This window comes from Acartia tonsa, chromosome 2, assembly GCF_053477335.1.
Source record: "Acartia tonsa isolate MP-2025a chromosome 2, ASM5347733v1, whole genome shotgun sequence".
Taxonomy (NCBI): Eukaryota; Metazoa; Arthropoda; class Copepoda; order Calanoida; family Acartiidae; genus Acartia; species Acartia tonsa.
In genome coordinates, this window is record NC_137261.1 from 51,261,761 (window position 1) to 51,276,719 (window position 14,959).

Sequence of the window (14,959 nt, forward strand, 5' to 3'; positions counted from 1 at the left end):
TGCTTAAAATGGAACCCCACCACTGGTAAACGTAAACGGGGACAACCAAAAATGACCTGGAGGCGGAGCACTGAAAAGGACCTCTTTAATTTGAAATTAACATGGGGAGAAGCTGAAGCACTTGCCACAAAAAGGAATTCATGGAGGAGCAGGGTGGCCGTATTCTCTGGACTCCACAGTCAGAAAGAAAGACGCGACTGAACTGAACTGAATTCCATGTCCTAAATGGAGCTTTCTTTAATAGGAGAACTTCAGTAGTTATTGAAATATTAATCTTCAGACAAAAAACCTTACTACTTTATTTAATAGGATTATAACAATATTGAATTAAAACTAATCCAAGATATTCTCCAAAATTTAATAAAAGTGCCCAACATTGTTGAACCAGTAAATAAGAAAAGAACCCAGTAATAGTGTCTAACTTTTTATCTTTGTGACGTAACAAAAATCGAAGGATGAGAGGGGAGGTGGGAAAGGAAACCCCTAAAATAGAGATGGATTTTTGTTACGTCACAAAGACAAAAAAGTTAGACACTAATACTAGCTTCATAAGAAAACTATAAAACTTTGAGGACTAATGTAATAAACAGACCAATGTCCCCTCCCTCCCTTGGTAATTTTTGTTAATGTGTCATAATTGTATCTTTTATGACTTTGTTCATAACTTTCATTTTTTCAACATAGTTTTCTTTTAAATCTTTCCTTTTTCCATCAACTAATTTACTTTGCATCAAATGTTTTTCTTAGAAAAACAAGAATGAAAATACTCGATTAGGCCAAGCTTACAAAAGAAATTTATAAAATCAAAGAATGTTAAGTGCTCGATATTATTTAAATAAATTTAATAACTTTTTTATTTTCCATTCTTACTAAAAGCTGCTATGATTGAATTCCATATATCCTAAAGGATAAGACACTGGTCTTAAATTGGTCTACATAAGGATTCAAATTATTGGTTGAAAAGTTTAGACATTGCTAGATTGCAACAACCAATCAAGATCTAACAAAAAGTATACAAATTTTTTAGAAATCCAATCAAAATTCATTTTTTTTTGGGGGGGGGGATGAATTATCTCTTTATCTGAAGATGATGTTAAATAAACAATCATGTAAAATCTTACAAAATTTTTTCCCCAATTTTTAAAATAAATCTACTATAATGCAAGTTAATGAGAAGCTTTGCTGTTAAAAATGAGTTAGGGCAGCCTGCAATCTTTTTTTTCTGCAACATATGTAAATGCAATTTTCCTTTGCATATTTTGCATATTGTCTTAATTTAAATAATTATATATATAATGGGTGTAATAAGAAGTTTTGTAATTATTTTCACATTAACCTCTTTTCATGTATAACTAAACAAGAATAACCCGCGACCGTGGCTCAACACTTAGTGCAACCGCTCGTCGTCGGGGAAGCGGCGATAAGTTCAAATCAGGACTTAACACCGCGTCATAACTAAAGATATTAAAAATAGTTCCTAATGCTGCAGGTGCGCGACATAAATAGTTCGATTAGGGGGATTGAATTGGCCACAAACAGGCGCAACTCATTACCATGCACTGTTAGGATTTCTTAGACAAAGGTCGTGCAATCAATGGGTTGGTTGTCTGAGGGGCAAATGGACGCTTTACACCGTAATTAAGACGCGGAGGTCAACTAAACAAGAATGTCTACATCCACAAGTAGCAAAGGTAATATATAATGATATTATACTTTCTTCTCAAAGATAAAAAAAATTTATATACCTAAAACAAAACATCTTGAATATTTTCCAGAAGTGTCATCTACAAAACTCAAGGACTATCTCAAGCTCATTATAAAAAATCATTGTCCAGGATTTAAAAATAAGTTGTCTACTTCTGATATCACCCAAATAAGTCCAATTTTCATAAAAGAATTTCAATGTTCAAATAAAATATATTTGCATACACCGCTACGTATTTACGGACCAACACAATGAAAGTTATAGGAAACCTTTTTCTCGAATTCATTCTAATCCGGTGGATAGGAACCGGTTCTCATCCATACGAAAAAACTATGTCTAGCATCGTATTATATCCAGCTTTCTACGAATATAAAAATGTACAATCATAAGATTAAAATTTAAAACCAGTTTTTTTAGCCCCGGGGTGCCGAAGGCACGGGCTAATCTTTAATTGTACTTTCTATATCCGCGGAAAGCTATTTATAATACGATGCGAGAAATAACTATTATAATTCTGAAGTTTATTTCTTGGTGCCTTTGTTATTTCTTTAAATTAAATAGAAGACAAGGATGACAACACGCATAAAAGCAAATCTCAACAGATCAGACTTTGAGACAATCTTATCAGTATTTTTTTGTCTGAGGAAAAATGTGCAAGGTTATTAAAATCAAGATTTTAAAAAGCCGAAGTTAACCAATATCTATTTAATTTTGCTAAGACTAGCCAGTGCAAAAAGGCTGCCTGAACCCTTCTCTAATTCATATATGTTAATATCATGACAGGTGGATGGAAGTCTATTCAATATTTGATTTTGTATGTTATATATATTTTTTGTTTTACTAGATGAGTTTTACCAATATTTATTAAAAGGTTTATAAACTAAAATGATTTTAAAAGCAACTTATAACATAACTTTTTTGTTTTTGTACTTTTTAAAACTTGTGTACATTCTCAATTGCCTGATTATCTGCCATCGGCAGTTGTTATCTGTTGGAAACTGGTGATTTCCGGTTAACACACACACGCACACCCACACACATACACACAAACACACACACATCTCAGGTCATTCTCAGAAAAGCATTCAAAAATTTTAATTTTAATAACGCACATTTTCCTTCATTTTTCAACACTTAAATTGATTTTTTTACTTTTGGGACGTTTAAGAGGTATTAATTATCAACATAGACAGAAAGACATCATATTACTTCATAAAACTTTTAAATATATATCACTAATTTCAATAGTTTTGACATTAGTAAAATGTTTGATGCAAATTAAATTCTTTATTTCAAAAAAAACTAAAAATTTACAATTTTGAAAAAAAATTTATGTACAAATGTGTATTACAAGTTCCTGAGTTACCTAGCTACGTATTTACAAAATTAAATTTACTTTTTATGTACATTAAGTTTAAGTAGTTTTTAAAAGCTTAATATTTTTCTCCATTTTAAGATATTAGGGGATAAGAACAATAAGTAATGAATTAATTTACAAAATATTTGGTGCATAGACGTCCAAGGGTGGGGGTAAAGGGGTGTTTACCCTCCTCAAACTTTGAAACCTCTCATTTTATCCCCCTAAAAATAAGACTTTCATGTCCCTGATTTAGGGAAAAGTCTCTAAACTTTTTAAGCAAGCGAATATACTATGGGAACCATTATAATTTACAGTCAGTTGTCCCCTCCCTCCCATAGAATATCAAAATTGAATTTAAAAAGCCAAAATGAAAAATAGAAAATTGAAATAAAAAGTAAAATAAGATATTACATTTAGAAATAATAATAGAGCTGCTAATTCTAGTAAAGGCAATGATACAAGCCTCAAACATGTTAAACAAACAAATATGTACATGGCGCTTTCTCACAAAGTGAAATTTCGAGTTCAGAACCCCATACCCGCCACCATTTTTTGAAAAAAATAATGATAAGGGTGGTACTGGTGGGGTTAATTTTGTGTTTGTTTGTTTATTACTTTGGGTCAGATTTGGTTAGGTTATAATGGGTAGCTCCACAGGGTTAAGGTACCTTGGGTATAAGCTCAGTAGGATTAGGCACGTGAATAAAAAATTATCCCACATCAATCTATAATTAAAAAATTAAGGGTGGGGTTGTTCATTGCTCCAAACGCACTTTGAGTGAAAACACCAAATATACATCACTTAAAACAACAACAAAAGTTTTTAAAGTTTTCAAGTTAAATGTAGGTAAATCTCAAAATGCAAGCAAATAGGCTAAAGGTAAAGTTTAAAGAAAAAATTATTTTTGATAGATTAATAGATAATTGAAAAAAAATTAAATGTTTTTCTAATTTCATTCCGCTGGTTTTTCCTCATTTTCAGATTCTTTTGGCTCTGAATCTTTTTGTTCATGGTCATTTTGATCGTCATCATCTTTGTTCATGTTGTGCTTCTTCTGGAGCTCCAGATCTTCTTGGTATAGGGTGTTCACTCCGTCTATCATTACCTGGATAGATAGATAGATAGATAGATAGATAGATAGATAGATAGATAGATAGATAGATAGATAGATAGATAGATAGATAGATAGATAGATAGATAGATAGATAGATAGATAGATAGATAGATAGATAGATAGATAGATAGATAGATAGATAGATAGATAGATAGATAGATAGATAGATAGATAGATAGATAGATAGATAGATAGATAGATAGATAGATAGATAGATAGATAGATAGATAGATAGATAGATAGATAGATAGATAGATAGATAGATAGATAGATAGATAGATAGATAGATAGATAGATAGATAGATAGATAGATAGATGGATAGATAGATTGGCCAGTTCTTAACACTGATAGACATGGACATTAAAAGTTATGAAGTCTGTGTTGCAGCCATTTCAAATTTTTAAGATGCGTAAAGCATCAGGGTGGTAGGGGATATTTTACTGCAAATAACACTGGTACCCAAAGTAGGATAATATTATAATTAGTAGTGTTCAAAGTTTACAACCAATGATTTTAATTTACAGGTGGGCTAGTTGTATAATCATTTATCATCTTTGTGGATGAATTGTAGATAAATTTACTATCCATTGTCTTATCCCCTAATATCCCTGATAAAGCAATGATTTAGAGTTATGAATGGAATTAACGTCATTTCTCCCGGACAGACAGATGTCTCATTTTCCACAATTGTTTAATAGTGCACCTCTAGAAATCAGGGCTCGGCATCCGCGCGTCAGCCACGATAAAGGATTGAATTTAATCCCGTTTGAAAGCTTTAAAATTTTTTTTGGAAAGAGGGATTTCCATATTTGGGTCAGGTTTCGACTTCCTGCTGATTTTTAAAAATGTAAAAGGTGGATTTCCCAGAGGCGGCTGACGCACGGCTTCAAAGCCCTGCTATAGATCTAAATAAACAATTGTCCGTTTGTCAGTCCATCATAGACAAGATTTCCTCAGCTTATACTTAAGACAGACGACTGATATTTATGGAATAAAAAATTTGATTAAGATTTTAAATCGAGTATAATACTTTAGTGTGGTCCAATTTAATGAAAATTAATATTGCATTAAAATCTTAGATTTGACGTTTCCTTTAAAACAGCAAAAAGGATCATCACTAAATGTAATGAATAAAATATACAGATAGACAGATAGATAAACATTAAACAGATAGATAGACAGATAGATAGACATATAGATAGACAGATAGATAGACATATAGATAGACAGACATATAGATAGACAAATAGATAGACAGATAGATAGACAGATAGGCAGACAGATAGGCAGACAGACAGATAGATAGATAGATAGATAGACATATAGATAGACAGATAGATAGACATAGAGATAGACAGATAGATAGACAGATAGATAAACTGATAGATAGACAGATAGATAGACAGATAGATAGACAGATATATAGACAGATAGATAGACAGATAGATGGACAGATGGATGGATAATAGATAGATAAAAAGGTAAATAGATAGATACCTGAACAAGCTGAACTTCTGAATATCCTAACCGATGCTTGTTAGAGATATCATAAGTCACGCCTGAAATACAAATGCATACAAATTAGTTTGAAATCGATAGGACAATTCTAACATGCCTAAATTAACGATTAATCCTAATAATATCATCTTAATAATGTAGCAAAGGTTCAACAGCCGCACCCGCCAATCCGCCGCCGTAGCGGTCAGAGCGTAAACAATTTACCAACAAAGTACATTATGCAATATTTAATAAGAAATTCTGCAGGGATCTAAAGGGATAAGACAAAGGTCGATAAATTCATATATATCCCCCAATGGTGATACACAAAATTACCCCTTCTTTAGATTTCCATAATTGGTTGAAACATTTGGACACTCGACTTAATGAACTAAGTAATCAAAATTCAATGAAAGTCCCTAAATTTGTTTAGCCAACAAATAAAAAAACGTTATTATAAAACTTTGGGGACTTGTGTAATAAACAGCCCAATACCCCTTTCTTCCTGAAAATTCTTGATGATAAAAAAATCAGGAGGAAGGAAAAATCCTGATAGAAAAAAGTTTAAATATACAGTTTTTAAAAGATATACTTTATGGCACACACAGACTATTAAAAAAGTTATTACACTTTCCTAATGCAGTGTTTTTCTTTACAATTTAAATGATGCAAAAATAACCCATTTTTCACTTAGGCAAAAGTATGACTTGAAGTTTCTTTTTAAAAATACAAACAAATTTCAAAATAAACTTAGATAATTTTTATTATTAGTTTGCCTGATTTTTTACTTCATCTGATCATGTCTTACTTTCTGAATATTTTTTTCTCCTTCTTTTGTCTGTTTCTAAAGCCGTATTTAAATATGTTTGTCAGTCCGTAACTCTATGCGGATTTTCTTCTTTTTCTCTGTCTGTTTTTCAATTCTACCAATTTCAAGAAAAACATTTGGACTGACGGTATAATTTACATTTAGATTAGAATTTCTGCTAAAATTTTTGCAGATGAACTTTGCTGATCAGCTGATATTGTGACGCAGCTGTCAAATACTTTTAAGAATAGATTTATTATTCTAGATGGGCAGTTAGACTTAATAATCCGCCAAACTTCAAATAGAATTACTATCAGACGAAGAGTTGTTTTGATATTTTGTTTGAGTTCATTGCAAAATACGGCACGGCGGAATTTTTGGACGATAAGATTTCCCAAAAGCTATGTAAATCCAAAAAAATCAACTAAATGATTATTATTCTGTAGCCAATAATATCGCTAAACGCTTAACCGATATGATCCTCCTTTACAGTGAAGCTTTTTATAGGTTGGTTTTAAACTATTTTATTTTCATAAAAAAAATTAGGTATGAGTTTAAAATAAAGTAATTAGGTATAATTATAAAGAAAATCCTTCTTCTAAATGTTTACACGTTACCACCAATTATATGGCCAATTTTCCTACATTATGTTCTTATTGGTCCACTTAACTGATTAGATATCTAGATTCACTAACTGTTCTGTTAAAGTTCACGTGAAATATTTTTCAAAAAGTCAAAACAAAAAAGATGAAATGATGAAATGTCTCAATCATTCATTTTTATATGTCTACTATGTATTTCAATTATTATTAATTTAGAAAAGTTTTCTATTGTCATTTTAAGAAACTTTTCTCGTATTCATTCGAATCCGGTGGATAGGAACCGGTTCTCATCCATACGAAAAAACTATGTCTAGCATCGTATTATAACCAGCTTTCTACGAATATAAAAATGTACAATCATAGAATTAAAACTAGTTTTTTTTAGCCCCGAGGTGCCGATATATATCCGCGGAAAGCCGTTTATAATACGATGCTAGAAATAACTATTATTACTCTAAAGTTTTTAAGTCTATTTGGCGAAAAACTACACTATAAAGAAGATTCATATTATTTGAGCGGTTAGCAAGATCCTTGGCTACACATATATAGACATCCTGTTACTTTTGTGTTGGGATTATTTAAGAAGCGCCAGGAAGTGTAATGTGTGACGTCATAAAAATCCGTCTATTATCCTTATCCTTTTTAGGGATTACCTTTCCCACTTCTCTTCTCATACCTCCTTTTTAGACGTATTTTTTTACGTCATCCAAGACACTTTCCAGCGCTTTATTATTCCCCATGTGATGTATACCTGTCTGTCCCCCTGACTCTCCTCTGGTACCTCTGGGCTGGAGTGACAGCTCTTCACACCTGGATTTCAAGGCCTCCAGTCCCTCAGCAGCCCAACCAGGCAGGTCAACATGCACAGACGCTCGCATTCCTAAAAAATATGTAGATTATACTATAATATTTACTAGAGAATAGCAGAAAACCATCCTGGGACCCAGGGACGTTCAAAGGGGGTGGGGGGTCAATCGAATTTGGGTTGACTAAGAAATTTTTAAGAAAAAGTTTGTAATTTACTTCCCTCCATATTCAATTTACCCCAATCATTTAGGAGAGGGTATTTACCTTTATTTAAACTGGTTTTCATCCACCGGAAATTAATCAGAATCTAAAACTGGTTTACCTGTCCCAATATTGGTTGGACAAGAATGAATGTATCCATAGCGTTCATCAAAGGCAAATTCTTTCCCAGATTCTGCCTTTATTGATGCTTCTACCTCCTGATAGAGATGTTTATAAGATATAGAAATAATGGATTTATTATTACATGGATCTTACTCCCGATTATAATGTACTCTAATAAAGTAAAACTGGCTAAAATAACCACCTACACCCCTATCCACCCCCTTTACACAAACCTCTTCCTTTCTACTGAATGAACAAAGTGGCCAATAAGTGATGGCAATGTTAGCAACCTATATTGACTACATTTTTTTTTCCTTTTTCTACATTCATTAACGAATTTAATATCATGGATTAATTTTAATTACATTTTAAGATAGATAGAATGTATATCACAACACATTATTTTTTTGTTGCAGTTCGGGGGAGGGCAAAAAACTTTGTGACATTTGATAACCATCCCTTGATTCCTTTGGCCAGCCTCGCGAAGACCTCCTTGACGTCGCCGCCCTTCTGCATGGAGATGATCCTCATCTGGTCCTCCTTATTCACCCACACCATGAAGGTCTTGGCCTCGTTGTGGAATATTCCCCGCCCCTCCGGCCAATCTCGTTCCATGCCAGCTACCTGATTATAAATATATATTTGGTTTAAACCTTCAAAATTTCTTAGGCCTTGATTTTTAGGTCTTACCATTAGAGAAAAACAATAGAATGAGAAAATGGATAAAAAAACCTCCGCCGACTTTCAATTTGGTCTTTGAAAATCATCCAATAGCATCAGGAATATTAACACAGTCAAGTCTTTAAAAAGAGTAGAAAGCAATTTGCTAGCAGACGAAAAAGGTCCCCGACAGGGGATCAAGGTAGTTGTCTGGTTATATTTAAAGATTTATTGTCTCGTGTTTTCATTTAAAACTATCTAAGGAACCCCAAACTTGGCTAGTCTAGGAAATTTTATAGGATTTGGCTTATTATTTGTTATTTGCTAGGGGTAATCATTCTTGTATATAGCATCAGTTGGCTTAAATCTTTTTGAATCATAATGCCGTTGTTCAAACCTTCACTGTCCAAACTGCCCAACCAATTATTTTAATCTACAGAATGAAACATATAGTTTAGCGTAAATCAATTTATTGTCCATTGTTCAATTTCATTATGATCCCTAATAAATCTTTCATATAAAGCATATATTATATTAAATCTAGATTAATTGGTGCAAACTATGGTTAACATAGGTTTCAGAATGCTAGAGGCGGAACCGCTACTAATATAAAAACTAAGATAAGCCACCTGTAGATTAGGATCCCCAGAGACAAATAAGAAATGATCATCAACCAGCTGTTTCCGGTCTTTTTCATCCATGTTGTCCAGTGGGTAATATTTGCCCGCCAAGTCTCCTATACCAAAGACGACATTTATGCTTCAATTCTTTTAAAATTATTATCCTTTTATTAAAGTAACAGGATGTATGTCTTTCTTTATTTTAATGTGTAAAAATAGAAATAAAAATTTCAAAGAGGAGGGTCAACTTCCCCCCATCCTCTCATCCCCAAAAGTACTCCAATAAGAATATAATTTAAAATATGACCTTAAACTTAACTCGTACTTTAGTTTTTTATTTGGTTGGATTTAGATTAATATAAATTTAGTTCATTGGTGTTTTTTCTCACATGTCAATAATGTATCAGAGTTTCTAGTGTAAATGTCCCTGAAAGTTTCGAGAGTGCAGACATCATCAGTTTTTCTATGTCCAAACGTTGCTTCTTTGTTATACCTAAACAAAAAAACAAGGATGACAACATCCAAACAAGCGCTGCACTGGTCCGCAAATAAGGTGGTAAGACAAATGAACGACGTTACCAACCATAGAGTATGCAATCGATTTTATATTGAACATTATTTTTCACAAAATTATTTAAATACAGGATATGGAGACATACTTACATTTCAAGACCTAATTATTGAGATGTTTCACTGAAAACATTATACCTAATTGTCCAAGGAATCAATATAGCTTAAAACAAGAGAAAAGAATAAGTACATGTAATCATACATGCTGAGAAATCATCAAATTTAAAAAGAACATAATGATTTTCTGTTGCGTCTTTAAAATGTACCTGGAGAAAGGCCAAATCCATCAATATTCCTGCCCACCCGGATCCTGGTGGAGTGTACAGGTACCGCAGGCTCTATATCTCCAACCACCTTGTCAACGTCCAGGTCTGACGTGTGCTTCGCCTCCGCTGAGATGCCGTGATACTCCATGATGATCGGGTCAAACACGAGGGAGAATTGCCTGTACAAGGTAGCTGTCTATAGGGCCCTTGCAAAATAGGGATAGATGTCACAACATTTGACGTGCCTATTCTATTGACGTCATAAAATATAACCTATACCCCATCTCTTTCTAGGGTTTTCTCCCTTCCCTTTCTCTTTCCCCTTTACATGACGTCAATAGAACAGGTAAGCCAAACGCGGTGACATTCATCTTTATTTTGGTAGGGCACTATAGACAGCTACCTGTAGGAGTCCCAGTCCCCGGCGTAGATGCCGCAGTGCTGGTTGTCGAACTCTACGGCGCAGGCGATGGCCTTGGCGAGCGTGAAGCCACAGGTTGCCGTCTCGATGGCTGCCAACTGGTTCCAGACATCCTTAATGCACAAGCAAGAACATATTAGTTTTAGAGATATTTTTTTTTCTTTAACATGAAGGAAGATGACATTTTTCTGTTTATTACAAAGTTTTATCATAACGTTACATGGGTTGGCTTAAACAATTTTCTTTTTTTAAATTTTAATTGGTTGGTTCACTAAGTTGAGTGACCAAACGTTTTAATCACTAATTGTAATCTAGAAAAGGGGTAATTTTGTGTATCATCATTGGGGATGTACATCAATTTATCGGCCATTGTCTTATCCCTTTAGATCCCTGATAAATATTTCCTTTCTAAAATTGTCCATGTAATTTCAAATATTCGCGCAATTACATTTTTGTCATTAAGATATGTAGATGTAGAAAACACAAATAAGATTTCAAAATTCTTTTTATATGATTTAAGAGATTTTTATACAAACTTTTAATTTAAAAATTCAACATGCTTAATTTTAGTAGCGAAGATATACTTTTGATTTGTAAGCTTCGTTCGCCTGTCGATCTGTCAGACTGTAAGAAACAGTAGCTCATTGATTATAAGCCATTATTGATGTAAATTGTTTGAATGGATATATCATTACTTGTTTTAACGTACTCAAATAAAGTAATAATCGCTGCTGGCTAAAATAACGATACGCCCCATCTATCCTCTTTACCCCATACCCTACCGTCCTACTAGATGAAAGAACTGATCAATAAATGAGCAATAGCAACCTAAACTGATGACAAATTTTTCCCTGTCAATATATCCAAGTATTTTCTATATTTTTTATTACACAGACTCAGTAGACCGAAAAGGTACTTATGTTTACAAAGTATAGATACAATTTGCTATTAAAAGTCCTATAAAAATCTCTTTGTATTGTATATTTTAGTAAAAAAAAATAGATCATGAACTAGCCTTTGATTATCAAGAGTGATAACATCCATGAATTGTAAGTAAATTTGTTGCAAAATTATTAAAATACAGGATACTTTAATTAGGACATACTTAGATTTTAGTACTTTATTACTGAGATGCTTCGCTGATAACTTGTTGTCTTAGTAATCATTATTCCAAAAATTAGATAAAAAGAATATCATTATATCATTTAAATTTTAAAAATCAACGTGTTTTATATTGACTTTTTGTTAACGATTATTCTAAATCGTACATATTTGTTGCAGAAATCAACAAGTTCTAACGCGTCTAAATTAGCGACAAAAGCTATCCGTTACGAACGTACCGACCGAAACTTGTTAAAGAAAAGCTTCGCTCTTTTAAAAAGTTACCTTAGTAACATACTTGGCCACAAGAGAGTGTGTGGATTTTATTTGAGGAAATTCAACTGACCGCTCACGCTCCACTTCAGGCCTAAATAAATACATTTATTACTCTAGATTGCCAATCACACAAGATAATCTGTCCGATTAAATAATATTTCGGATCATGGAAGAAAACAAAGTTGCGGGTTTCGTCGTATTTCACATCAGCTTTTGATAGGTTAGGTTAGGTAAATATTATAGATTTCCCCACTGTCTAACCAATAATATTGTCGGATTGTTCTTACGTTGTTTTTATTAGCCAAATTAATGAATTGAGGATCTAAACTTTTTATATTTATTCCCAGATAAATACAAGGCAATTAAAGCAGGACTGTACTAATTAAAAATAAACATAATTTTATTTTGATATTTTCCTAATAATATGCAAAACAGTAAAATTTAAATGATAAGAAAATCTATGATATTGACGATATAAACATATATGATTATAATCATTACTTTTTTACTTTTACTATTGAAAATAAATTAAGTTTGGTTTTATTGTCTGAGCTTAATTTTAGTTCTCCATTTTAGGCAACCTTAGATACCGGGATGGTTCTAAGCTATGGCTGCAGCCGCTAAAAAGATTTTCATAAAAATATGAAAAATATAAATGTGTATTGTATTGTGTTACGTACTTAAATCAATGTTTTATACTTCAAAAATGTTAAAATTCTTTGATTTTATCAAAAATAGTTTCGGCTTGAATGACATTTTTACAAATTACAGCGACTTTCTCATTTATTCAACTCTTTACACATCAAAATGTAAATTTTATTCTTCTTTATAGTTAAGCTACTAACATGTCTAAAAAAGGTTTATAATTATTTTGGGGGAGGATAAAGGGGCCTCTAGGGGCGTAACTGCTAGTATTGCAAATTCTTATTTTATAGTTTTGTTGAAAACTTTTAATGTCATTAAATATTGCAGAGATCTTAGGAGTTTAAAATAAAAATCCAACAGATCTTAAAATCCTAACATTTTTTTTACAGCTATAAAGCTCTTTTAAATTAGTCAGTTTAGCCAGTTTTTTTAGAATGCAAATAAATTCAGGGAGGTAGGGGACAATCCAAGTAAAAATTATATCATTATTATGTCAACATAAGTATGCCATTAGACTGACAATATGTCGATATTATGTCAGCCACGACCACTTTTTATTAAAGCCATAGATTCGACATAAATATATCAGAAATAGCATGTCGATATTATGTTAGCCATGACTACATTTCCTTAAATCCATCTAGACGACATAAACCTTTGAAATTCTTTTTCCATAGAATGCCAATAGTTTTAAAAGGGGTGAAAATTCAAGTCCCTTTTTCACGGAGGGAGGAGATATTGGTCTGAAAATCATGCTGGTACCCAAAGTTTATGATTATTTTAATACTGGTTTAAAACTAGAAGTGACTAAGATTTTCCATCAACAATTCAAACTAATGAAAGGGTAATTTTGTTGATCATCAATGGGGAGTTAGTTTTCCCTTGTCTTATCCCTTACTATCTCTGGAGAAGAGTACATATCTACATATCTAGCTGCATTCCAGTGAATAAACAAACTCCTTGGGTACACCAGGGAGTTTGGGTACACCAGGGAGTTTGGGTACCCCAGGGAGTTTGGGTACCCCAGGGAGTTTGGGTACACCAGGGAGTTTGGGTACCCCAGGGAGTTTGGGTACCCCAGGGAGTTTGGGTACACCAGGGAGTTTGGGTACACCAGGGAGTTTGGGTACACCAGGGAGTTTGGGTACACCAGGGAGTTTGGGTACATCAGGGAGTTTGGGTACACCAGGGAGTTTGGGTACATCAGGGATTTTGGGTACCTCAGAGAGTTTGGGTACCTCAGGGAGATTGGGTACCTGAGGGAGTTTGGGTACCTGAGGGAGTTTGGGTACCTCAGGGAGTTTAAGTACACCAGGGAGTTTGGGTACACCAGGGAGTTTGGGTACATCAGGGAGTTTGGGTACCTCAGGGAGTTTGGGTACACCAGAAAGTTTGAGTACATCAAGAGAGTTTGGATACCAGCACCAGTTTGTTTGTATGTGTATTTAAAAGATCTCGCAATCGGCTGAAATATTGTTTAGATAAAGTAGTGAGTTTTCTGTCTGTATCTTCGATAACTACTGAACCGACTGAGTTTTCCATTTTAGGGAAGCCTTTAAGTTATTTTATTTTTAGATTCTCATTTTACCCATCTTAATTTTAAATAAGATACTTTAGTTTATCCCCAACAAACCTTTGAAACTCATTATTTCCCCCCCTCAGAATAAAAATATTGAAAAACCTAGTTGTTAAGTATCCATCTTCCCTGACAGATGCAAAATCTCCCGTGAAACTTTGCCTAACATAATGGATATAGGATATACGTGGATACATTGACATGGGAAAATTTGTCGTCAATTTAGCTTGCTAATATAGACCTCTTTTATTGGTCAGATCGTTCATCCACAAGGAAGGGCAGAAGGGATGGGGTAAAGGGGTGGAAGGGAGGTTTTCGTTATTATAGCCAGCTGGAAGCATCACCTTATCAGAGTACATAAAAATCTGATGCAACATCCATGAAATAATATATCGATTGCCTAACATGCAATTGTACAAATATTCTGTCTTAGTTTTTTTATGCAAATTTTCTACATTTTGTTAAAAGATATTCTCTAGCAGAATATGTTAATGTTTAAAATGATTTCAATAGACACGAAAGAGCTGTTATAATTTTTGAACTTATTAGTGGCAGCACCCCTAGCGTCTGGGGGCTCCGTATTCAAATAAGGGGGGGGGGGGCAG

General features: G+C 33.3%; 1 protein-coding gene across 1 annotated transcript in view; it reads right to left on the reverse strand.

The window, feature by feature from the left end:
- Positions 1 to 3,045: 3,045 nt before the first annotated feature.
- Positions 3,046 to 14,959, reverse strand: part of LOC145312110 (arginine kinase-like) — a 28,602-nt gene continuing 16,688 nt past the window's right edge. Inside the window, exons 3-12 of the mRNA XM_080151248.1 lie at positions 12,143 to 12,224; positions 10,739 to 10,869; positions 10,336 to 10,514; positions 9,926 to 9,992; positions 9,509 to 9,614; positions 8,678 to 8,843; positions 8,218 to 8,313; positions 7,840 to 7,968; positions 5,679 to 5,740; positions 3,046 to 4,171 (exon numbers count right to left, since the gene is read on the reverse strand). Coding sequence (XP_080007374.1) covers positions 4,019 to 4,171; positions 5,679 to 5,740; positions 7,840 to 7,968; positions 8,218 to 8,313; positions 8,678 to 8,843; positions 9,509 to 9,614; positions 9,926 to 9,992; positions 10,336 to 10,514; positions 10,739 to 10,869; positions 12,143 to 12,224 — 1,171 coding nt within the window. The 3' untranslated portion in view covers positions 3,046 to 4,018. The remainder of the gene's footprint in view (positions 4,172 to 5,678; positions 5,741 to 7,839; positions 7,969 to 8,217; positions 8,314 to 8,677; positions 8,844 to 9,508; positions 9,615 to 9,925; positions 9,993 to 10,335; positions 10,515 to 10,738; positions 10,870 to 12,142; positions 12,225 to 14,959) is intronic.